Source organism: Silurus meridionalis, chromosome 15, assembly GCF_014805685.1.
Source record: "Silurus meridionalis isolate SWU-2019-XX chromosome 15, ASM1480568v1, whole genome shotgun sequence".
In the NCBI taxonomy this organism is placed as follows: Eukaryota; Metazoa; Chordata; class Actinopteri; order Siluriformes; family Siluridae; genus Silurus; species Silurus meridionalis.
In genome coordinates, this window is record NC_060898.1 from 12,283,251 (window position 1) to 12,310,391 (window position 27,141).

Here is a 27,141-nt window from a genome sequence, read left to right on the forward strand (position 1 = left end):
TCGCCATCCTTCAGGGACCTGAGATGTCGGAGGTTTCAAGGGAATGTTCTTGAATTTTGTGATGTTTGTCCGTAAGTGTTTAGCCTCGGAAATCACTGTGCCGCTGCGCACAGTTACCACTCCCGCCACATACGCGTGGCCTTTCTTTATACAAATTAATCTGCGTATGCCTTAGACTGGTTTTGCTTTACAAAAAATAAAAAGTCTTCTTATGCCTCCATTATTTCTGAACAATTGCCAAGAGTCTTAATGGCCATGTTAGCATACTCGTGCATCAACTTTTGCATTTTAAATGTATAGATAAAAGCTTTGTCCTTTGCTAGGATTCCATACATCTATTCTCTTGATAATGACGTCTGTTCTCGTCCTGCTAATTCCATCTTTAAGGGCGGCGGTAATCACCGAGACGTCTTTCTTGCTCTCCATCTCTTCGGCGCGCTAATGTTTCTCGCAGGCTTGTACATGAGCCCTGTGAGTGATCGGCGAGGGCAAATGCGACTTCACGCTGTCAGTCAGGTGGGACGGTAGAGTGGAACAGGACAAATTGAGAGAATTATACAGTAGAGGACTGCGGATCTGCTTCCAGCTCGGGGTCTATGATCTTTCCCCAGGGAGGCACATGATAGTAGCAGCGGTGTATCTTTTAATAAACTCAAACGGTTGCTTTCCAAGTTTCGATGTTCGTGTGAAGGCCTCTTATTTTCACTGATTGGAGGAGTTCAGCTAATGAGAGGTAATAAACAGATTTCTGGTGATCTTAGGATGATATACACTATGTTGCCAACAGTATTCGCTCGTCTGCCTTCACATGCAAATTAACTTTAAGATCCAATTCTTAATCCATAGGGTTTAATATGTTTGCAGATCCTCTGCAGCTAGAACAGCTTCAACTCTTTTGGGAAGGATTTCCACAAGGTTTAAGAGTGTGTTAATGGGAATTGTTGACCATCCTTCCAGAAGTGCATTTGTGAGGTCAGACACTAATGTTGGACGAGAAGGTCTGGATCGCAGTCTCCGCTCTAATTCATCCCAAAGGTGTTCTATCGGGGATGAGGTCAAGACTTATTCAAGTTCTTCCACACCAAACTCGCTCATCCATGTCTTTATGAATCTTGCTTTGTGCACTGGTGCGCAGTCATGTTGGAACAGGAACGGGCTTTCCCCAAATTGTCCAAAATGTCTTAAAGACTTTCTTTCACTGAAACTAAGGGGCCGAGCCCAACTCCTGAAAAACCAACTCCGCATCATAATCCCTGGGCTAAAAAGTGGCCATGCTCTCTGGGTAATATGGATAGAATGCTCTTTTATCCCTGACAAGTACAGCCACGTTTGCCAACCCTGTGTTTATGAGATCCTGTTTGCAGAAGATGGCAGACAGTACATATCTCCCTTTTGCATTAAGCTGCCCTGTGATTCAGCATGAGGAACAGATGGGCAAAGGCAACTGCCATCATGGTTTAATTAGTGTTGAAACAGCTACACCAGTTCTATTCCACACAATGGCTGAACACCACCCAAGCTGGACAACTCATAGTTCTCCAACACTGGCTTTGACTGGAAAAGAGCTCAGCATGGCACAGACCAGCTCTATAATTGGCTGGCTTTACATGTCTGAAAGGAAGCACCCTTGGCACCCCAGCCTTCATCCTCAAGTGTTTTTTTTTTTTTTTTTTTTTAATTAAAAAAATAAAACAATAAATAACATAGAGCTGGCTAATAGGAGGGTTGAGATTATTGAGTTCTTTCATTTAGCACCTCCATGCTGCAACTACTGGGTCCATGAGCAAGGCCCTTAAGCATCAATTGCTCAGCTGCACAAGTTAAATAAATCTAACTTATCGCAGTCAAATGCCATAAATGTAAAATGGTTGGTGGCCAAGTTCTGTTCCTCCAAATCAAGAAAGGGATGATGTGACTGCAGGCTTTCATTAAAACCAAGCAGTATTCCAACCAATTATCAAGTGGCCATCCACAGTAGCTGTAGTAAAAGCCTGCAGCCACCCTGGCCATTTCTGGATAAAACTAAAGACTGGAGAAACCTGTCCCAGGAACGAGTGTGAAATTTATAGCTACTGTAATCCCTCAAATCAAACGAATGGCCTTTTTTCAAGCCAAATTTGATTTATGTCCTGAGTGTCTAATGCTTAAAAACTATTCTTATTCTGGAGGAAATGTGGCAGCTAACGCCTGCCCCTTTTGAAATATAGTACTTAATACATGATAGCAGTAGTGGACAAAGTACACAAACCATGTACTTGAGTAAAAAATAGAGATACACTAAGTAAAATATTACTCCAGTAAAAGTGAAAGTGCTCCCTTTAAACTTTTACGTGGTAAAAGCTCAAAAGGTATGTGCCTTCAAATGTACTTAAATATCTATTTAAGTTCTATAATTGCTATGTCATTTTATAATTTTTGTCACAAGACTCGCTTAATCAACTCTAATGTTACTCTTAGATCTATTAATAAAAGAATAATAATGAGTCACTGATTGATGGATATTAAAATGACTAGATACAGTGGAACCTCGGAGCTCGCGGCCTCAGCGCTCGCGACCTCGCATGCTCGCGACTTTCATTCCGACCGGCGACTCTCATTCAGATCGGCTCGTGAGCAACCGCGAGCTGCTCAAAACGCTAGTTTTAACATTTCTAATCAAGGTTTATCTCATTATAACACACTTCAGCATACTATATAAAGTGAGTACCCATTACTGTATTTTCTGTACTGTATTGTACTGTATTTTCTGTACTTCTCTACTGCATACTTTACTGTACCTGTACTTTATTTTTTTTAATTAAGCATTGTAATTGCTGTTAATTTACATAAAGTATTGTTAAAATAGTCTAATAATTAAGTGTTATGGAGTGAAATAGTGTTATTTACTCATTTAAATCGATTTCGTATAGTGTTCTTTGGGTTTTTACTGGGTTGGAAGGGGCGTATCAAAAGGTCGCGAAAATTCGGAACTCGCGACCGGTCTTGGTCCCTAACCCTCGCGAGCTCCGAGGTTCCACTGTATTAGATATTAAAAATCACGCAAATAAGGCCACAGGTGCTGTGGCAAGTTACAGTCAGGAGTTTTATTAATCATTTATTACTCTCAAAATGTTCTGCTTCCTGTTGTACTGTATGCTCGTGCTGAGTAGATACCACAAAGCGGCAATCAAAACAAGTTCAAAACAGAGTGCGCTCTACACTGATTGGGGGCTTGCTGAGTGCTTGACCAGTTGAACTCTGAGGATTTGAGAATTAGAATTGTTGATCTCCACAAAGATGGCTGAGGCTATAACAAGATCGTTAACACCATGAAACTGAGTTACAGTACAGTAGACAGGGTCATACAGAGGTTTTCCAAGACAGGCCTCACAAGGGTCCATCCAAGAAGTTAAGCCTTTGGGCTGTGCGACAGGTGCAGAAGCTGCTTCAAAAAAACAGATGTATGAGTGCTGCAGCATTGCTTTAGAGGTTGCAGAAGCGGAAGGTCCGCTTGTCAGTTTGCTGAAGAAAAACAGTTTGCTGAAGCCTGCCAAGAGCATGAATTACTGGAAACCATGTCCTGTGGTCTGATGGGTCTAAGATAAACTTTTTTGGCTCAGATGGTGTCCAGCATGTGTGGTGACCTACAATCAAGCATGGTGGTGGTAGCATCATGGGCTGGGGCTGCATGAGTGCTGTTGGTACTGGGGCGCTGCGGTTCATTGAGGGAAACATGGATTCCAACATGTGGCAATCTGAAGCAGAACCCGATGCTCCTCCCTTCAGAAACTGTGCCAAACGGCAGTTTTACAACATAATAACAATCGCAAACACACCACCAAGATGACAACTGCCTTGCTGAGGAAGCTGCAGGTAAAGGTGATTGAGTGGCCAAGTATGATTTCAGACATGAACCCTGTTGAGCACCTGTGGGGATCCTCAAGCGAAAGGTGGAAAAGCGCAATGTGTCTAACATCCAGCAGCTCCGTGATGTCATTATGGAGGAGTGGAAAAGGATTCCAACAACAACCTGTGCGGCTCTGGTGAATTCCATGCCCAGGAGGATTAAAGCAGTTCTAGGACAGCAAATCTTTACGGCTACACAAGCAGTAAAATATATCAGAATTTTATTTCTATAGTATTGTACCTTGAGAAGATATACTAAAATGGTTGCTGAAATGTAAAGGGGTGCACTCACTTTTGTGAGATACTGTCTATGTAAAGGGTACACACAGACCTGAAGTCAGTTTTTAAGACATCATGTGCACCTTCTATTTTCATGGTTACTTTTTAAGATAATTTCATTCTGCATTATCACTACCAGCTTCTTTAATACTCTGAGACTGTTCGAGAGTTGTGTTGAACTGATAAGACTGGGGCTAATGAGTGCTCAGTCTGGAAATTAACAATGTCTGGTGTTTCCATTTTAGATAAAGACAGCCAGCCAGATAAGAAAAAAGAAGAAGCATGTATTGTGCTGGGCAACTGCCATCATGGTTTAATTAGTGATTAATCGGCTACACCAGTTCCCCTAAACATGATAACTGAACACCACCAAAGCTGGACAACTCATAGCAGTCCAACACTGGCTTTGCCTGGATAAGACCTGCTCAGCGTGGCACACGACCAACTCGAACATTGTGTCCAACAGTTCCCTGGGCTTTGTGCATGCTGTGATTTGAAGGATGTCCTCTTTCCATCCTTCACATTACTGCAATTTCACAGGATACTTCATTCTCAGGGTGGGCGAAACCGTGACACAAGCACACAAACCACGTGCCACCTTTGGCACGTGCACAGAGCATATAAAACACGTGAATTCGTAACAGTCTAGCGGGCGCGCTAGAGATCAGGAGCTCCTCCAGGCTTATAATGCTATAGGTCTTCCAAAAGAAAAAAAAAAAAAAAAAAAACAGCATCTAAAAGGAAGAGAATTCTGTAACGGCATGTTCACCAAATTAATCTGCTTTGGGAACCCAGCATGGTTTATGACTATCAAAATATGCTAGTTGCGATGTTAATCTCAAGCAAAGAAAAGCGATCGATCCCTGTGGTGCCTAAACCAGAAACCCTTGAAATTACATTGCTCAGAGTGAAGTACTGCCTGAAGAAAGCAAGCTCCAATTCAGACTGTTTCAATTTGGAGCAAGGAAAATAAGTTTCCAGACCTTTGGCTTTCATGTGCGATGGGGAAAGAAAAAAAATAAAATCAAAGAAAACTCAGCAAAAAAGTTGGTGCAAATTAAAAGGAAACTTCGCTCAGGGCCTGGATACGTCCATGAATCGCCTCATTTCTGGGGAGAAAAAAAAATACATACACAAACAGAGGAACCCATCTGTAATTCCATGACAAACAGAAAACAAAATGATACCAGCCAAGAGCAAAGTTCTCTTAAATGACTTCCCCTGCGAGCGTGCATTAGCTCTGATGATTTATGCAGCTATCTGTAAGGCATCGCTGGTGATAAACAGCTCTGTAAAAATGGAAATTAAATAACGTCCCTGATGTAGGCAGCAGCGACATGATATATCGAATGTATCATCAGGATCATGGACTGTGCGTTGGGACGGATTTACAAAACAACACGCAAAAGTCTAACCCGCGTAACACGTAGCTCGTGATGTTGCATCAGAGTACTGCAGAATCCTTCGTTCTGATTGGTCTGAATGATTTGATTTAAAAGTAGAAGGGCTAAAACGATTCCTCGAATAACTTGAGTAATTCGATTACAAAATTGCGACGTTTCGTTTAGTCCGTTCAACAAAACACAGGGCATTGTGTTTCCCACGGACCGTTATTGCTGACACACTGCTCGCATTTTCGTACAATGCTCTAAGAGTAATAAGTATACTTTTGAAATATGATGCTATTGAACAGGGAAATCTGTGGAATTCTTTTTTTTATGGAAAAACTATTTTAATGTAAGGGAATTGTCCAGTGTCAGCACTTTGTAAAAGTCAGTATTGCACAGGAACAATTTTAAAATTTACATTTTGTGGTTTCACAGTAAAATACTTGTGTTATTTAGACAAATTAAAAAGAAAAAAGGAAAAATAAACCAAACTGGTGAAAACAATTGCTTCAAAAGTGTCCCAGGAATGTTCCACAACACAATGAAAAGTATCTAGCAGAGGAAAAGAGCCCTCCCTGTGCATTTAAGATCATAAGTTTGAATCCTGATGAGTCCGAATGAGCATAACTGACTGCGCTCTTAAGTCAAGGTAATAGCTATGAAGTACTCTCTTTCCCCTCCTGTCAATCAGAGCAACACTGGCCAATCATGGATGACTTTGAGTACAGGCACGCATTGGGACATGGTCAGTGCTTTTCTCCTGGTGTGTTATGCCAAACCGAGATCACTCAGCTACCTACACACAAAGCATGTAAAAACCCTGATAATCCCCCTATATGGTAGATGTCATATAACAGACTCAAATTAATTGTGATATAAAAAAAAAAGAGAACATTTTTTGAGTGGCACATAAGCGTTTTTTTTTTTTTTAAATGATGACTTTTTCAAGTCATTTTCCCTGTTGGATCTTTCATGGTCACAAATTGTTTACGGCTCCACTGTTTTCCAACAAAGCAAAGCATTTCTAGTCGTGATGCACAGCGTGATAAAGTCTTTAGAGGATACTGGTGCAAGGTTTGCCAGCTTGCCCACCACTAATCCCTAATGTGTGTCGTTTCTAACTGCTCGGTCGCTATTGCGGTCGATGAAATTACTGCGCAACTGGGTGAAGCCCAAACTGAAAGCTGACAAATTGCTGAGCTTTTTATTCCCCCCTCCACTGTAAACCTGCCACGCCACTTATCATTAGTATGTGAAAGGCTTTCCTACGCATATCCGAATCGTTTGCGTGAAAACGTTCCTTAATTTCACACTACAGCATCGCGGATAATCGGCGACGCAGAAGGAATCGGCGGAACCCGCCAAGCATGAAAACACGGCCCTTTTTTTCCGCTGGATGGTAATTTTCAATTTCGACGAGATGAGAAAACCTCGCTGACACGCTGTGCTCCAGAAGCAGCAATACAAATTCATTTAGACCTTCATTTGAACCAGACTGTGTGTTTGTGGCTCAGATGAGCATCGTGCTCTTCCCTTATGACCTCTCGTTAGAGGAGCGTCTGAAAGCAGCGCCAGCTGGTGGATGCACGGTGCGCAAACTAATGAGCGTGGCCAAGAGTGGCCAAACGTACCATTAGCCTGCCACAATACAGGCTATGCTAGTACAAAGCGCAGGGAAACAAAACGTGACCAAAACACGGGACAATGACTGGTACTGCCGTTTCCACTGGTACGTAAGTTATGATGTCATAAATTGGGCTCCTGAATGCTGCATTCTGATTGGTCAGCGGCTCTGATAATAGTCCAAATTTGAACACAAGTATGCTCGTACTAAAACATTACAGTTGATAAAAGCTGCAGTTTAATCACAAGGACTTGTACACAAGAGGCTTCTCAGTAACTAATTTAAAGCTAAGTAATTTTACGTTTATAGGAGTCTCTAGTGTCGGCCTTATAGCAGTCACATGTAGGTTGGAATACAGACCGTTACAGAATCTACACTACGTGAACGAGACTTTGTGGAACGTACAATTGGTGCTTTTTGAAAATCCCATTTCATGTTTTCTCCCCATATGCTCCTATATTAACCTCCACTCTTCTGGGAAGATGTTCCACAAAACAGCATTCCGATTCATCCCAAAGGTGTTTGATAGGGTTAAGGTCAGAGCTCTGGAGCAGGTCACATGAGATCTTCCAATACAACCGACATACACCACATCTTCATGGACCTCGTTTAGTGCACAGCCGCATTATCATGCTGGAAGGGTCAAATGAAGTTAAACATCGGTGGTAAAAGTTTATGGTATGACCATATTTACTGAAAAAATCAGGTGTCTAAATACTTTTGTCCTTATGTTGTACATCACAAGCACAAAAAAGATTGTGAATATGATTTGGATGTTTATAGTGTAATGAAAATCTTTCAGTAATCAGAAAGAAATACTGCTGCTTATGAGAAAATCTATGGTGATATAATGTAGGGGTCTCACAGCCATCAACTGATTTTCATGCTCTGTATTTTGCTAAGTCTATACCTACAAAACTACTTTACTGTGACACAGATTAACTAAGAAAAAAAATACATTGAAAAGTCAATTAACAAAAGAACAACGCTCTTTATAATGATCTGCCTCTATCTGCGACTTAATGAGATACAGAACATGGTGATAAACGGTCGAGATAAACATGCTCCTGAGGTTCCAGTGACCACTTTTCCTGCTCCTCTCTCCTCCGTGAATCTTCCCACTTCTTCCAGGCCTGCCTCTGGATAGTGTTCTCTTCATTTGGAGGCCACTTTGTGCAGCTGGGGACGGTTTCCCATCAACGCCTTGGGTGGTTCCATGAAATTCCAAAGTAAGAACAAGAGCTTTAAGGATGGATTGGACTGTAGTTAATGTCAACAGTCTGCTACACTGATTTAGGACTACAGTTTGCATCTGATCATCATCACTGTACCACGCAACATCGTATATCTGCTATAAATGGACATTCGGTGCAACCCAGATGAAGATGGGTTCCCCTTTTGAGTCTGGTTCCTCTCAAGGTTTCTTCCTTATGCCATCTTGGGGAGTTTTTCCTTGCCACAGTCACCACCGGCTCGCTCATCAGGGACAAACTTACACTTATAAAGAACATATTCACTTTTAATCACCACATTATCTGTGTAAAGCTGCTTCAAGACAATGTTCATTGTTAAAAGCGCTATACAAATAAAAATGAATTGAATTAAATAAACATAAGCCACACATAAAATCTGTGATTTTATTTATATCTGAACTTATATAAATACCTGTACGATATATTACTATTTTCTCCCTCGCTTGCTTTATGAAAAAATATTAATAAATAAATACATTCGTTGTTTACTTCACCCAAATCAATTTTATCAGCTCTTTATTCATCTTACGCACTGTGTCCCTGAAAAGGCATGGACTAGATGTCCGCGTTTTTTTTTTTTAAATATAAGCTACAATATATAACAGCGACCCGATGAAAGCAAGAAAGAAAGAAATAACCGAATCAATATCAGCTTCTAAGCGCACCGGCTCAATCACTAATCCACATAAAAGAGGCATGGACGGCAACTAGCAGGCAATAAATTGCAGCCCCGTGAACGTCGATTCTGCCTCTCTCTTGCACGCACACACACACACACATACACACACAACCAGAGGATGATGACCACTATCGCAAAAAAAAAACTAAACTAAAAGCCATCTGTAATGGAGAAATGCAACACTGAATAAATGAATGAGGTGTCTAGTAGGGAAAGATGGCAGTTTTTTTTGATAATTAAGAGACAGCTGGAAAGAACTCCTGGTGCATTCTCTCTCTCTCTCTCTCTCTCTCTCTCTCTCTGTGTGTATCTAGAACACCAAAGGTGAGTAAAAATAAAGGCAGCCCTGGTGGAGCTGTTCAGAAGCGTGCTGCTAAATAACAGTGAGAATGGCAACCTGCTGGGCCTCAATCACCTCCATATGCCGCTCCTGCATGGAGAAAAGGCCGTGGCTGTTTTCTCCTCATGTTAAGAAAGAAACCTGACAGTCTGGATCGCTCGCTGAGTTATGGGCCACACCAAGAATTTCTCATTAACGGAAAAAAAAGGAAGTAGGAGCCACACAAGCGGTACAGGAGCGCTGCCAAATACATCCATCCACTGGTGCGAGGACGGAGGAGAGAGCGGTACAGAGGATTTATTACCTTTTAAAACCGTAGCAAACATCGGAAAAGAACTGAAAGGTGGTGATGAATCCTGCGGCAAAATGAACGATCGAGAGTTCTTCCAGGGATCGAGCTCCGCCGCCGATGCGGTCAAAACAAGTCTCGTCGGGGTCCGTAATAAAATGGTGTTCCTTTTATTATAAAATAATCTGGTAGGAAATCACTTGTGTATAAATCGCATCACTGTCTGGAGCAGAGATAGCGGCCCCTAGCAAACTATTGCAACAGCCTGCAATGAGTATTTAGAAATAAGCTGCAATGCTCAAGCAGAGCTCATAAACTTCTTCACAGACAACAACGTTATACACAGTAGTCCCCCGCTTTACCGCGGTTCGAGTCTCGCGCCCCCGGTGTATCGCGTTTGCCACATAACTCATTAGTTTGGCTGATTTTCCCGGCCTCTCGCGTATAGCACGATTTACCGAAAACCTATAGAGAATTGTTTTAATGGAGTTTTACGTTGAAATAATGAAACTTGTTAATAAAAATATAATTATTGATTAAAATAAAGGCTAAATAAAATGCTAAATACTGTACATCACATGTACTCACCATAAATGTATTATAGTGTACTGTATGTCTACGAATTTACACAAAATTCATCTCGCTTATATGCTTGCAAATGTTTTCTGTGTGTGTTTAAAGTGTGTGGGAGGATGATTTATGGCGTAAACAATAAGGGAAAAAAAATTACAAATAAGAGCGAGAGAGAGAGAGAGAGAGAGAGATCAATACATTGTAGTGCAGGCCAGGCATCAGTCTGCCACTCTACCTTGAAGAGCATTATTCATGAAGAGTCTCAGTAACAGTTGGTGTGGAATAAAGCTGGCAGCTAACAGCAGAGGAGTGACTGATGGATATTGCGCCCTGGCTCGCTCTCTCCGGGAGGCACGCCGCAGGTCCTTAGACTCAATAACGCTAATCTGCAGCTCCACTGCGCTGCACGACGGTTCAGACCAGGTTCAGTCAGAAATCCTCCTAACAAAGACGATGGAAGCGAAACTGATTTTGGTTTATCCTCCGCTCCTGCTCGGGGCCTTGTAAGAGAAAATCCAGCTTGTGGGTGCTGGTTAAAGTGACGCCGTCAACTCTTTCTACTGCATGATAGAGGCTTCGCCGGTTTATCAGAAACACACTGTGTGCTGTCTGCACGTGCACAAAGCCGGGATGAAGGAATACAACAGATGGGATGGACACAGTCCTACAGAAATCACTGCAAATATGTACTGCGCAACCAAATGATAAGTCTCATCCAAAACCCAGCTCAAACAAAATAAATAAATAAATAAATAAATAAAACCACACAAGCTGGATGTTTAAAAATTATCGTGATTAATAATGTGGTTTAAAAAATTAATAACACTAAATATTTATTTTTATTCTTAAAGTTTGGACACACCTTCTCATTCAAAGAGTTTTCTTTATTTTCATGACTATGAAAATTGTAGATTCACACTGAAGGCATCAAGGGCTATTTGACCAAGAAGGAGAGTGATGGGGTGCTGTGCCAGATGACCTGGCCTCCACAGTCACCGGACCTGAACCCAATCGAGATGGTTTAGGGGTGAGCTGGACCGCAGAGTGAAGGCAAAAGGGCCAACAAGTGCCAAGCATCTCTCGGGGAACTCCTTCAAGACTGTTGGAAGACCATTTCAGGTGACTACCTCTTGAAGCTCATCAAGAGAATGCCAAGAGTGTGCAAAGCAGTAATCAAAGCAAAAGGTGGCTACTTTGAAGAACCTAGAATATGACATTTTCAGTTGTTTCACACTTTTTGTTATGTATATAATTCCACGTGTTAATTCATAGTTTTGATGCCTTCAGTGTGAATCTACAATTTTCATAGTCATGAAAATAAAGAAAACTCTTTGAATGAGAAGGTGTGTCCAAACTTTTGGTCTGTACTGTATATATATGTATGTATGTATATATATATATATATATATATATATATATATATATATATATATATATATATATATATATATATATATATATATATATATGTATATATATATATATGTATGTATGTATATATATATATATATATATATATATATATATATATATATATATATATATATATATATATAGTATTATTTAATATAAAAACTCATTAACACAATAAATACAACGTTTTTAAAAGTTTTATTGCATAATACTACTTTCTAATACTACTGTATTGGCTGAGCTTCGCAAATTGCCAGAGTTTCCCTAAATTGAAGCTTTTTACTGGGAGGAGAAGGGAGATAGAAAGAGAGCGAGAGAGAGAGACAGAGAGAGGGAGAGAGGGAGAAAGCGAGAGCGAGAGTACATTGTGATGCTCACTCAAATCAATTAATAGTACTCTTAGTTTGTGGACACCTGATCATCAGATTGGCATGTGCTTTTTTAACATCCCGTTACACATTTAGTCCCCATTTGCTGTTATAACAACCTTCGCTATTCTGGGAAGATGTTCCACTAGATTTAAGTATCCTTGTGGAGATTTGTGCTCATTCAGCAATAGAGGTGTTAGTAAAGTCAGGTCCTGATGTATATTAAGGAGGCCTGGGGTGTGGTCAGTGTTCACATTCATTCCAAAGATGTTCAATAGGGTTCAGATCAGAGCTCTATAGCAGGCCACTCAAGATCTTCCACTTCAACCAACGTACACCGTATCTTCATCGTCATGCAGGAACAGGTTGGGGTCTCCGAGTTTAAGTGAAGTGGAAATGCAATGCTACGGCACCCAAATACCTCCGATCCAATTGTATGCCTCCAACCTTGTGGTAAAAGTTTAAGAAAGAACCACATATGGCTGGAAAATGCAGACAAAATGTGTCGTTCTTTCTTCAAATTTGATCTAGAAGATCTCATTCTGCAAGCTGAACCTCCAAACACATTCATGACAAGTTCCAAGTTTAGCGGCGCTTTCTGAACAGACAAATCATTTTCAATCAAACAAGACTCGGAGAACAGTCTCGCAAGTACAGAGGACAACGTCTGTATGATGATTAACGGTGCAAAACAAACAGCACCAAGGCGTTCTGGGACGTTTTCATGAGCTCTGTATCGACTGTACAGGGAAAATACTCAGACTTATAACTGTGCCTAATTTTCATATGACATTTTCAAGAGGAGGACGGGGAAATAATCAAAATGTAATAAATATGCATGAGTGTCTCTCGGATACGGCCATGTGCCCTTCTCTACCCCGCAAAAAAACGGATCTTACTTGAATCCTGGAAACCCAGCCTCGAGGGACAGGATAAATATTCATAAAGATCTAATCAGTCATTCTTAAATGTTGCAAAGTCTTTGGCATAGAAACTTAAATGAAATGAAAGGGGGGAAAAAATGACCGGGACTCAGGGAATGGTGAAAAAGGAGCAGATTTTGTTGCGGTGGCTGACACTCAATCCGCAAGCACATCACTCTCGTAAACTATGTTGGCTTAGGAACGTGTAAAGCTGCAAAACTCATCTTTTGATTAGAAATAAAAATTTAAAACCCTAAAAAATAGACTCATATATATATATATATATATATATATATATATATATATATATATATATATATATATATATATATATAAAAGATTTTTAAAAAGTGAGCAGTCAATTTTGATTTAACAGTTAACAATCTGATCTGCTAATCACTGCGGTATTTCAGAGGTGCCGTATCATAGCTGTATTCTGACCACGACTTCCTACCGCGCTAAGAAGTGGCAAAAAATTCTAGAATTTCTATGTGCTAAATGTAGCTGTGACAAATGCGGAATGTTGGCAAGAGTTCATGAGCTCTAACGTTATAATAGAATATGGTTTCAGAGTTTTTTCCAAGCGAGTTTGTTCTAATATTTGAATATCCCATCAAGCACTACTAGAAAATAGAATAGGGCACAACGAAGACTCAGAGAGACTGTTCACTAAAGTCAGTGTCTCAGGATAGATGGAGATTATTTTAGGGAAGAACACTTATGCAATACTTGGGCGATTTTATTATATTCGGTTTGCAAATAATCGGAGTGATTTATGATACTGATGTAATACACCGTACCTCAGAATGTTTATGATCCCCTTTTTCGGCAATTACATATTTAAAAAAAAAAAAAAAAAAAAAAAAAAAGAGCATTAATTACACTAAAGATCTTCCTTATCTTGAATGATTGTTCACTTTCTATTTCTTTTGCTCAAACTACGCATTTTGTGCCGAGTTAAGCATCTTTTGGGTTTATATATCATTTCTGCGTAAATGATCGCAAATGTGCTAACGCGACACATGACCTGATGAGGCAGAATTTCCCCAAAACCATTAATAAGGCGCAACTAGTTGTAGTATCTGGTATGATGCTCATGCAGAGGCAGAACTCTATTCCATGGATCGACTCGCCGGTTAACGAGCAGCTAACCGTCCTACCGGAAACCTGTCATTAGCGTGTGTGGTGTGAGGATTAGAGGACTTACCTTGCGGCCGTCGCTGGCATGGCAGTTGACGTTGAGCGGGGTGAGCAGGGCCATGAGCTTCTCTTCATTTCCGCTCCTGAAGCAGAGCAGCAGTTTATAAAGAACATGGGAAAGGGGAAGAAAAAACAAAAAATAAAACTAAATCTGGAGGAGGCAGAAAGCATGAGGCAAGTAGACAAGTGGGAGAAATGAAACATCCTAGTAAACACAGAAAGACTGAGAGAGATGGAAAGCTAGAGGCAGTCTTCTCTTGTGGGACCTCAGAGCAAAAAAAAAAAAAAACAATAACACAAGATAGGGACCTGGAGCTCAGTGGGGCGAAGTGAAAGCCTCAGCATTCTTAATGCACAGATGACTTCTGGGATGATTGTGTAAAAGTCGAAATATACCTCTGCGAGCTCACAGGCTCGCACAATCTTCTGCAGTGGTGCGCTTTGCCGACGCGGGCCAGATATTAAAATTCATGAAGATTACACGCAGATGATTGCATGCTGCAAAGTGCTGATGGCATAGACTGCGGGGAGCACAGAAACTAATGATACACGAGCAAGAATAACTGCTATTTTTTATTATTCCGTATATAAACGATGAAAAGATGAGAGAAAACCACTTGTGATGTAGAAGTGAAGCTTGAAACCTGAATCTGACGTTTGGAACAAATCAATTTGGGCACGTTTGACACACAAATATTGCTTATCTGGTGGCTATGATTTTGACGTGGTGCTCGTTTGCCCTGCGATTATATCTATATTTGTAGAAGTCGGTCGTTTCCTGGGTCCTGTAGCTTTGGGAAGCAAAATAAAATAAAAAAAAAAAAAAACACCAGAGACATCATTGGCTCATCTGGCACAGGGTCACCTAAGACTTTACCCAATGATACGTAATCTTAAACTCGCTGTTCCTCAGCCAAGCTCAGACTACTGTGCGCCAGTGCTGAGCCATGTTTCATTTACTATAGCAGGGTATCTATGGAAAGCCGAAATACAATGTTAGATATCAGATTGATCTTCATATTAAAAGACAGCTGATTGCCATGACTCTCTAGCTTCTAGACACTATGTATATAAAAAAAAAGAGAGCTCATTTAAGTATCATTCCCAGCCAATTTTATCTGTTTACAACAGATAAGCCAGCCCAATAGATTGGGCTGATCAGATTCAGAAAGCACCTGACAAGTGGCATTGGGATAGAAAAAAAAATAATAATAAAAAAATGGCACCATTGTGGCCAGAGCCTACAAAAAAATGGATTAAAAAAGTTATGGATTAAAAATTCTAAAGATAGCAAGACCCTGAGGTTAAAAAATAAATAAAAAATAAAAAAAACTGTATTAAATGATATGTTTTGAGATCTAGTGAAATTATATCTCATATATATATATATATATATATATATATATATATATATATATATATATATATATACACACATATATACACACACACATACACATAGTGTACATATAGTGTATATACACACATTACACTAGAAGATTGCTGAACTCCAATTGGTTAGAAGCTACGGGATTACTTTCCAGTACCGGCAGCTTCAACAGTTGTGCAGCAACAATTCCCATGTTTACATATACGTGCTTATCCCGATCCATTACCGTTTCTATAGTAACAACTTCACTACCTTGAATTACAGTCTCCAGCGTCAGTGCTTTGTAACCACCAGAGGTAGTGCTGCATGTTCCCGGTTTAAACCCTGGCTGAAGATCGAAGTATGAATTGTTCTTTGCTTTCATTAATATAGAATCGTTAGCCGTTTTGCAGTGGCATAAGCGAAAAAAAATAAATAAATGTAATCTGGACATTCTGGTACTAGTAACCAGGTTCTCTACCCAAACATGATTATTTCACTATAACAGCACATTCCCAGGTGTTTTACTCCTTTTTTTCCCCTAGTAGCTTTAATTGTGCCACAGTATTTTAAAATCTGCCAAATCAATACAGATTTATGGCGGACACTGACTTCTGGGGCGTTCTCTATCTTGGCCTTGAGTTATGCAGCTCTGTATCTTCCTCCACCTACTCAGATTTGGCAAACTAGCTTTCAAAAAAAAAAAAAGCTGAGCTGTTTTGTGTTGCTAACCACAGATACCTGGCTTTAGTGAAAAGAGCAGATTCTACATTTAGATGCACGCTCCATCACAGGAACCGGGAAAACCTGAGTATGGCTTCCTAATACATTTGAGGGCGGAATCTTTTCTGAAACGCAGGAGTGTCAAAAGGTGTGTCTGAAGCCCGAATGTGTGAAACGACTCTTAGGGCTGAATGGTGAAGAGAAGAAAATGGGAAAGCAGATTTATTTCTGCTGTTATGGGAGGGGAAAAAAAGGTTGTGAGGTTCATGCTCCGGCTTAATGAGGGTGTTGGATTGAATTGCGAGTCCTTTGTAGCCTGTCCTTGGTGCTCCTGAGCCATTACTAAACGACGTGCCGTTGCCGGGTGTGGGGGGAATAAAAGCGCTGGAGCTCGACATGAAACGGCCGTATAAACGCTTCGAGGATGTCACAGAGTCTCTGTATCTCCCGGGACTAATAGCACTGAGGTGAGGACAACAGGTAGGAACAGGAAGAGAGAGGAATCGTGTGGAGGTGGCTAGCAGAGGAAAAAAATGGGTCTTGTTGCGTCATCATGGAAAAGCCATCAGTTACGAAAAAAAATTATAAATAACAATAATACATGATACAGAGCTGTGAGCTTGCTGAAAGTCAACATTATGCTACATGCAACTCCTGCTGTGTCTATATGTGGCTTTGTGTTCCCTGAGGCAAATGCTGATCAACACAAAAACATTAGCTGTACCTCGTGACCGCCCCCTCCTTAATACCTGAGAGACGCATGCATGCATGCATGCACACACAAACAGAAAGAGAGAAAGAGAGAGGGAGAGAGAGAGAGAGAGAGAGAGAAAGGGGAGGAGGAAGGAAGGAAAGAGAGCCAGACAGAGGGAATACAGACAGAAAAAAGATGCATGGACTCACCTCGCCGCTTCCAGCAGTTCGTCCTTCTTGTATTCGCCTAAGTGATTGCAAAAAATCATGGTGTCAGAGGCAGACAGAATAAAGGATGCACAGCAGCAGCAGGAAGCCAGAGTCACACAGCAGCACTGGACCAGCGACAGTCCAACATCCAGCGTAAAAATCCACACGTTCACGCACATGCATAAGGAGCCCCTCTCTCTCTCGCTCTCTCTTTCTCTCTCTGATCAAGCTGTGACGCTGAACCCCGGCACGCTCACAACAACATCGTCCAGCAAACCGAATCGACGCGTATCGCTCGCATCCTGGAGCTGAACGGCTTGCTGCGCGTGCACACGCCGAACACGCGCTTCCCCTCCTGCTACCTCACGTATCCTGCTCTGTTGTCCTGTTGGCACAGGAGGGGTTTTGCATTCTCTCTGATAACACGAGATAACACAGAGGTGAACAGAGGAGGGGGGGGGTTACAACAAGAACGGCCCCTTTTCTCCTCCCCCTACTTGCACAGTCTGTCCTCTCAGCCAATCAGAGGAGTTCTTATGATTCCCCTTCCCCAACCAGCACCTCATCACCAACACCACCACCACCATCCTCCCACATGTGCGCGCTCTACCACAGGAGGAGGAATGCAAGAACGGTGTTTGTGTGTGTGTGTGTGTGTGTGTGTGTGTGTGTGTGTGTGTGTGTGTGTGTCTCAGAGGGAGGATGAGGATGGGGCAGCACTTCAAAAACCACGATGAAGAGCTAGGATTGACAAAATGGCTTGAGGGAAGAGACGAGGACTACAGGCACCAAGCCTACTGGGAATTACACAGAAACGTGCAAATAGAGCACAAACAGTAATAAAGCAAAGTGGTGTGTTTGAAAAGCCCTTGTGTGGGACCACACACACACACACACACACACACACACACACACACACACACACACACACACACACACACACACTCTCTCTCTCTCTCTCTCTCTCTCTCTCTACCAGAATGTAATCCTATTTGCCATAAGCATGCAAACACAGCAACCCGGACCTGTAAGATTCATTTCAGCTCAGTTATCATCATGATCTCCTGCTTCCTCATTCCATAAATCACACAGCAAGCAAAAGTGCAGCGCATTAAAGATTCATTTATCTTTGCTATTCATTTATTTATTATTTGTCATTGGTATAACCCGGTAGAACAACGGCATTTGATGTTACAATATCATAGAACAAGGTTTCATAAATCATCATAATGTGGTATATTCGCACATAGACTTTTTAATGAACATAAAAATCAACATAATGCTGTTTTGTGGGGGTTGTGTAATCATCACAATGTTCTAATATCACGACGGACGCATTCCATGGCTCATTTATATATCAAGTCAGCATCAAGGACGAGGATGGTAGACTGTACCTCATTTCATACAGCGGTCTGAGTGAATACTCAATTCTGATTGGCTAGAAGGTGTCCGTTCGCTCTAGATCGATGCGCTACCTATAAACAACTGTTACCATAGCAACATGCGGTACAGTCACATGCAGTTGCATACAGAGCGCGATGGTTGACAAGGCACAGACGATCACTCCTAGAACTCTATTAATCTTTCCTTCAAACCGATGTGCTTTAATGGCAGTGTTTGTCCCTGTATAGGATCGAGTGCTGAAAGATTCCTTGAGTATTTCGAATACAAAAATTCTAATTTGTTTAGTATATTTAACCACACACGGAGCACTGTGATTCCCCACGGTCCGTTATTACTGATGCACTATCCGTGCTGTCTGTGTCGCCAATTCTCCAGGGCTTGGAGTTTACTTGCAGCCTACTGACTTTCTCCCGGCAAGTTTGTTTTCAACCTTTGCGTGAAAAGTGGCGTACGCACGTTTTTGTTTTCTAGCCTCGTTTTGTACGTAAGCCACGTTTATAAACGAGACCCCTGAACAGGTAAACGCAGTGGAAGCTGCAGAATGAAAAATTTAGGAATGGAGAGAAAACATTGAGGGGAAGTTTCAGGCTAAAGGACACAACAAAAAAGTTTCCGAAGTTTGGGATCATTTTAAACTAATCCATAAAGAAAACACCCGTAATTTAAAATGAATTTTGAATGTTTATTTATGAGGTTTTTTAAATCATATATTTATTTTTGTATTTTGATGTAATATGGCAATTAAATGCACTAAATAGGTTTAGTTTTCACAGATTGCAATTTCAGCAATATACATTTCTTTCAAAGTGTGTTTTTCTCGTAAAGATTTTGTATTGTTCTTTAATGAAGAAAATGTACTACTTCTCCGATTACTCGATTAATCGACGGACTAATTGGTAAATTTCGAATAGACAGAACTCTAAACCTATTAACTTGTATATATAACTAACAAAAACTAACCCACTGTTTAATCCTTTTAGTTAAATATTGTGCAGCAAACAGTGTCACTATTGTCGCTTTGAACCAGGCGCGCGCACACACACACACACACACACACACACACACACACACACACACACACACACACACACACACACACACACCTACCTAGCCACTGATAATCCCCTACACAAAGCCTACATTGCGAATGATCTCACAATTCACCGTTTCATTATTGACAATTATTAACACACAGAACAGCATGTGATACACAAACTTAACTATTCCTAATGTGTAAAACGAATTTTACGCCTGAGGCACGCATTGCTGTACTGTTTATTATTGTCTAACAGATTTTGAATGACTGGAATATAAATTAAAAAAGGTAATTATAAGAAGATATTAAAATCAATGGTGCTATTCTACAAAAAGAATGATCAATGATAATAAAATATTACATTAACATTAAACTGGTGATGTTGATACGTTGATGTTAGTCAATAATACAATTATATTTTTTCTGTATTAATAATAATTGCTTATGATCATGATGATTATTGTTATTATAAATAACTCTGTAGGTTCAAGCTGATTGGCTGTTGCGATTCAAGGTCAACAGAACTGAGCTGAATCTGATTCGTATCAGCATTAAAGCGCGAAGAGGTGATCTGTGCTTTTCAAACGAAGGGGGAATTAAATAAAATAATCCCCCCGTCAAAATCGAAATATCGCGAGCAGATGGAGAGGCGCGAAGCATGAAGGCTTCAGAGACTGTAATTGAGCAGTTTGGCAGGTTTAGCGATCTCTTCATTGTAGACGCGGAGCAGCCGTTTGGCGAGACGCGGACGTGTTCGCGCTCGTTTGCAATTGCTTCAGTGTGAAGGATGCGGGTTAGGGTTGAGTCTTAAAACTACATGCTGACAAACATTCCCGGCTCCAATTCGAACATCGTTTTTTTTCAGCCTGAAATGAAATCGATTCCCTGCTAAATAAAGTCTCTCAGGTAGAGGGCATGGCTTCAAATTTGGAGCTCAAAATGATTCATATGATAGTTCCATCACAATTGTTTTATGTGCATTTAAAACTTAAGGCTATTTTATTGGGCTTGTGTTATAAGGCTATAGGTTATACAGGACAATGTAGCCTATTGAAATCTCTTGATCTCAGGATGCTGATCAGCTACAGGTGAATGAGGGGAAAATTGGCATCAGAAAGGTAGATGAAAGTCTACGGTTAATGATATACTTGTGCGGCGCTAAGCATCGAACCTGTCTGTTTTGCAAATGCGTATTTAATCAGTGTATATCTAACATCTGTTAGTAAACCCTCCCTTTGGATGCGGTCACAGAAGGATGCACCACTGCAGTGTTCACGGCCTCCTTTTATTCATTTATCTTGCGCAGCTGACGGCTGAGAGCCTCTGGTTTGTGGAGTCATCATGCAGTTTCTACTCTTTCCAGAATCAAATTACACCATTTATGACACTCGGTACATGTTTTAGGTCCTTATAACTTTCAGTGGCAAAATGCATTTGTGGGCACCTGATCAGAAGATTTCGTATGTGCTCTTGGAACATCCCATTCCTCATTTACTCCCTGTTTACTCCAATCTTGGAAGATGTTCCACCAGATTCTGGAGTGCGCTTCTGGAGATGCTTAGTAAAGTGAGGTACTGATGAGTTGAGGTGAGGAGGCCTGGGGTGCAGTCAGCGTTCCAATTCATCCCGAAGGTGTTCAATGGCATTGAGGTCAGCGCTCTATAGCAGGCCACTCAAGATCTTCCACTCCAACCCCTGTAATGCATATCTTCATGGAGATGGCCCAGGAGAGCGGAACAGAAAGATTTCCGAAGCTTCGACGCTTGACTGCACTTTTTCCATAAACAAGACAATAACGGTCAGGGACAGGACTGATCACGTCAGAAATGACTCGATGTTTGCGAGAGCTGTGAAAAACACGAGTAGTGATAAAATAATTCCCCGGTGTCTGTGTGGCAGTAGGCGTGTTTACGTGCATACTAATATGATCACGATGATGTTTCCACTGTTTGTCTTGCTGTTTCATTTCAAGTTTTCTTGCTCACATGATTCTACAGATCTTCCAAATGTATTAGTCTTTTCTTGTTACCTGATTTCAGCAGATACCAGCTCTGTGTTTTTTTGTTGTTTTTTTTTTTAAACCAAATAGTACAATATCTTATACTGAAATTGAAGAAAATTTAATCTAGTCTGGATAATAAGCGTATTCCACACAATATGCCGCTAATTAGATTTCTTGGGTTTCCTATATAGCACACACAGTAAACCTATTGTTTTCCTACACGGAGGATTTCTCCTGATGCAAATATGCAACAATGAAGCAACTTCCTGGTGAGAAACGAATTATAAAATAAATAAAATAAATACTATTAAAAAAAATAATAATAAATAAATAAATAAATAAATAAATAGTATAGGTCATGCTAGCATGCCATTCACGGTAGGGAGCAACAAAGAAACAGGCAAACTCATTTTCCACGTGTTTCGCAGAACTGTAGCTTCGGCATCTGCGATTTGCAACATGAGGATTGAAATGTGTTTTTAAATAAAAGAATTGAGATTCCATCTAAATCACATTCGACATTGCAAAGGGAAGCGGTGGCTCCCTGGTTAATATGCTGGACTTCTGATAGGATGATGATAAGATCAAATCCCAGCACCATCAATCTTTTACTCCAGGGGGCGCTTGAGCAAAGCCCCTTCACCTGCTCAGTAATATAAATGAGATAATTATACGTGTCTCTGGATAAGGCCATCTGCCAAATACCATACAAGTAATTGTACAGTGATTTATCCGAACGCTTGGTTCAAATGATAACTAGGACTAACTAAGTCTGGGTTCAACATTTCTTCAGTTCCCTGTTTTAGTTCTGACCCGTGTTTTAGGCCTCAATTACTGTTCGACATGCAACAAACAGAAGAAACGGAAAAAAAGAAATAACAATGTAGATCATGATTGCCCCTGGTGCGTGCTGCTTACAGCCACTAACCATCAGGCAGCAGCTCAGGAAATCACTAAAGCATTAAACATTACACAGAGACACTCAACAAGTCCTTCAGAAATGGGACCAATAATCAAAACTAAGAGACACTGAGTTTAGAAATGAACCTCAGAGACACTGATTAAATATTAATGTCCAAAAAGTGTGAGGAAAAACCCCCTTTATATATATTAATATGAGCTGGCCTTACCACAGCAATACATCTACATGTCATGAATGTAAGCAAAATAAGATGTTGCCATGGTTATTTCTGGCTCAGCTGTGAGTGAAGCTGATTGGCCGTGCGCCCTGGGGATCATTTGCGTAGGCTGCCTGAGAACAGCCTTTCAGTATGAACATGAAGGGCCTGAAGGGCATCTTTGATCCGGACTCACGGTGGTTTGGTGCGAGACTACGTTCCTGAAGAGGAAGTGCCGCTTTGAACTCTGTGTCGCCAGGGAAAGTAGGGGTGACCTTTTAACCCTGTGTAGAATTAAATCCAGGAGGCAACGTAACCTTTCCATTCTCAGCTGCTAAATTGGGGGCAGAGGTTGCAGCATCTGTTACATCAACTAATGTCACGCAGAGGTGTAACTCAGGGGTCTCAACTAACAAGGACCAACTTCCTTTTGTTTCATTCATTTATCTCACATATTGTTTTAATTATAAAAAAATGGATTTCCTGCTAATATTTGAATGTTAGATATGGACAAAAGTATTGGGACACCAGATTGGATACGACAAAAATCAATTATTATCTTCACTTGAACTAGGAGACCCAAACCTGTTCGAGCATGACAATGTCCCTGTGCACAAATCCAGCCACATGAAGACATTTTACATTAAAGACGCCCTTATCCAGAGCGACTTACATTTATCTTATTCCTACAACTGAGCAGCTATGGGGTTCTTGGCTTTTTGTCTTAATCACTGAGCTACAACCTCCCCCAGATGGTTTAACAGGGGTTGGAGTGGAAGATCTTGAATGGCCTGCTATAGAGCTCTGACCTCAACCCAACTGGAACTCTGACTGCACCCCAGGCCTCCTCACCTTACATCGGGACCTGACTGTAGTCTAATGCCTATGTTGCTGAATAAACACAAATCTCCACAAGCACACTCACAGAGGATTGGAGGTTGTTATTATAACCTCCAATCCTCTGTGAGTGTGCTTGTGGAGATTTGTCTGGTCAAAAGTATGTGGACATCGAGCCATTATAAACATCTTATGGCTCGATGTCCACATACTTTTGACCAGACTGTTACTGACAGTTGACACATTGTTTGTTTTCCTATTAAGATTTGCATTTGAATTGAGCATCTAAAATTAAAGAAATCACGTGTGGTCATGTAATCATGCTTTTTATTATTATTTTTTTTCATTCAAACTTCAGATAAATAATAACCTTTAAAACTTCCTCTTAAAAAAAAAGAAGGAATTTGAAGCGGCTTTATTCCTGCAGCTGATATAAATAGCTCCTTTAATCAGACATTGTGGTCACGCTCTTCTGACTGGATTCATTTCCTTGCTCCTGCTAATAAGCTCCCGGTGTAGGCAGTATGAAGATCGAGCATATCCTGAGACTCCTCAGAAGCCTTCACCTTTTCACCATTGCGGAAGGCGTTACACGCGCCAGGCAGCTAAACGCAGCGAAACAGCAGCCTCAGCAACTTTTTATTTAATGCAAGAGGCAGCATGGTTCTGCGAAAATCAGACAGGTAGGACTAAAAAGATCCGATGAGCACACCAGATGATTAAACAAAACAGAAGGTAATTGCTGTGTACATTTCTCAGAGGGAGGAGGAGGGAAAAAAAGGAGAGGAAAAAAAAAACCCACACTGATATGGCAGCTGCAATTGATGGAATACCACCAGGCCTCTGTGTCAATATAATTCCAATCCAAATAGAGCTTCGGCTGTGCACAGTGTGCTTAAAAACAGCTGCAGCCTGCATTACTAAACAAAACCCTGCATCCAGCTCATAGGTAACATGCTAATTACTGCTACTAGGAGGAAAATAAAAAAAACAAAAGAAACTTTTCTGATTTAGAAAACAAATAAATAATAAATAAAAAAAGATTTTATATATATATATATATATATATATATATATATATATATATATATATATATATATATATATATATATATATATATATATATAGCCTGCACATCAGCACACATGAAAAACTGTACAAATAAACATTAATGGGGGAATTGCAAGATGGCATGGATGATGCAGGAAAGCGTGCTGATTTGATCATCCAGACAAATAAATATTTAAATACACTAAAAATTTGAGGACACCTTATTCCAAGATCTGTATGTGATTTTTATACATCGCATTCCACATTTAGTCCCCGTGTGCTCCAATAATAATCTCCACTCTCCTGGGAAGATGTTCCACTAGATTTTCGAGTGTGCTTATGGAGATTTGAGCTCATTTTGTTTGTTGTAAAGTCAGGTGCTGATGTAGGAGAGTTGAGGAGGCCTGGGGTGCGGTCAGCGTTCACATTCGTCCCCAAAGGTGTTTAGTAGGGTTAGAGTCAGAGCTCTGGAGCAGGCTGCTCAAGGTCTTCCACTTTCATGTAAAGAACATTTTCGCAAGAGGGACCGAAGTGCACTGAGGTGGTAGAATGAACTTCCCCTAGATGTCAAAACAGCTGAATCATTGGCTTCAAGCGACAGGTGAAGACAACCTCTTCCTGAAACACTTAAACTAGCACGTTTCCCCTGATTGTTTGGTCTTTGTTTATATATAGTTTTTCAAGGTGTGCGATAATCCTTTCAACAAAGTTTCAGGCTGATGGTATCTTAGGTTTGTAATCGAGCGAACCAGTGCCCATGTATTCAATGATGGAGACTCAAAGCGCTTTTTTTTTTTACGTGGCGGTGGATGAGGGCGTCTACTAAATGCTGTAAATGTAAACAAGGACATTGTCATGTTGGAACAGGTTTTGGGTCTCCTAATTCAAGTGAAGTGAAAATGTCCTCCCATATAATTGTGTGTCTCTAAATTTGTGGGAACAGTTTTCAAAGTGCCTATACGGTATATTTCAGGTGGAAGAGTACCGGAGAACGTCATAATAATAATAATACAACAGCTGCGCTCGGGAACTGCGACAGCAATTAGGCTTGTGCAATGCAACACCATCATCTCTAAACGATTTTACGTTCCTGTCATATCCAGCGATGTGTCTGGCTGATTACATGAAATGACCCGATCTGCCAACTGTTACGGCGCTCGGCGGGGAGCCTAGAACACACTTGTGCGTGCCGTCGCTCAAAAATAACCAGAACATCTTTTTTTTTCTTCTTCTTCTCTACATTACAACAAGGCATGACCTGATCCACGTGTGAGGGTGGAACGATTTTTTATGCTTGGTTTTAAATGCTTTAATGCTTTTTATAAGCCCCGCCCCTTTTGTCCAACTCTTCCGCAAATAACTTTAAGGACCATACAAAAGAAATTAAACACGCCGGTAGATTTATTTTTTTCCTTTTTGGTGTCTCTTCAGCAGCATCGACAAAAGAAATGTCGGCCATGTGAACATTATACAACACGTCTCCAAAACCATTCGAAATGTGCTGTTCTGGTTTTGCTTGCGCCTATTAGTGCAAAACCATTTAAAACCCTGGCATCCAGCTGAGCCGGGGTGATCGCCGCAGGTCCCGACTGTAGCGCTGATAATACACTCCAGCACACTCCAGTTCTGTCTTTAAACTCAAATGCTCATTTTCCTGTTTTTTTTTTTAGCTGGTTCTAGATGATTTAATCCGTGGGGGGTTGAAAACAACAAGGTTAGCACGATTATAAATACTCAGCCAGATGGGAGATTTTGGATGATTAAACAGCAATGTGCAATAAACCATCAGAACAGCAGAGAAACAATAGAATTGTTTTTTTTACAATCATTTTTCTTTTACGGATTTCGGCACACACCCTGATCCAGATAGATTTACAATTATATTGGGTATAAAACGAGCCAGCTACGGGAGTTAAGCTCAGGAGGCCCCACAGTGGGACCTTAGTAGAGTTGGGATTTAAATTAATGACCTGATCCGAAGTGTAATGCCCACTAAGCTACTGCTTTCCCCGTGTTCCCACTGTTTATCTGCTGCTGAAAAGGTCAGAATGGTACAGAGGGACGATTTTAATTACCTTCTAATCATCCACACGTCCGTTTGTGAACTGCTCCATGTTTCTCTTCTGTCTGAAAAGCGGAGTTTAATGATACACTTAAGTCTAAATAAACCCGCTGACAGATTTGACTTCGCATTAATGGAACTAAAAGATTCGCTTTGGCTTACAGTGAGGACGCGCCGAAGTCGATATTTTGCTCACCATTTGCTCTGAGTTCGTTTGACCATCGTTGACCTGCGCGGTTCCTACGCAAAAATTCGTGAAGCTCCTCATCTGAAGTAAATACTGCGTCAGTTTTATTTTCACAGAGGGGTTAATAACACTGTACACGCCTAATGTACTGCAACCCTTCTCGCTGGCTGTAAAGCCGGGTGATGCGTTACGGCCCCGGGTGTGTACTTACGCTGAATAAAGTGCACGTTTCATT

General features: G+C 40.8%; 1 protein-coding gene across 3 annotated transcripts in view; it reads right to left on the bottom strand.

Annotated features, from left to right (window-relative positions):
* tnksa (tankyrase, TRF1-interacting ankyrin-related ADP-ribose polymerase a) overlaps positions 1 to 27,141 on the bottom strand; it is a 99,581-nt gene that overhangs the window by 38,522 nt on the left and 33,918 nt on the right. For all 3 annotated transcript variants that reach the window (XM_046867533.1, XM_046867534.1, XM_046867532.1), the window contains exons 4-5: positions 17,210 to 17,246; positions 14,222 to 14,297 (exon numbers count right to left, since the gene is read on the bottom strand). In XM_046867533.1, the coding sequence (XP_046723489.1) occupies positions 14,222 to 14,297; positions 17,210 to 17,246 (113 nt within the window). The remainder of the gene's footprint in view (positions 1 to 14,221; positions 14,298 to 17,209; positions 17,247 to 27,141) is intronic.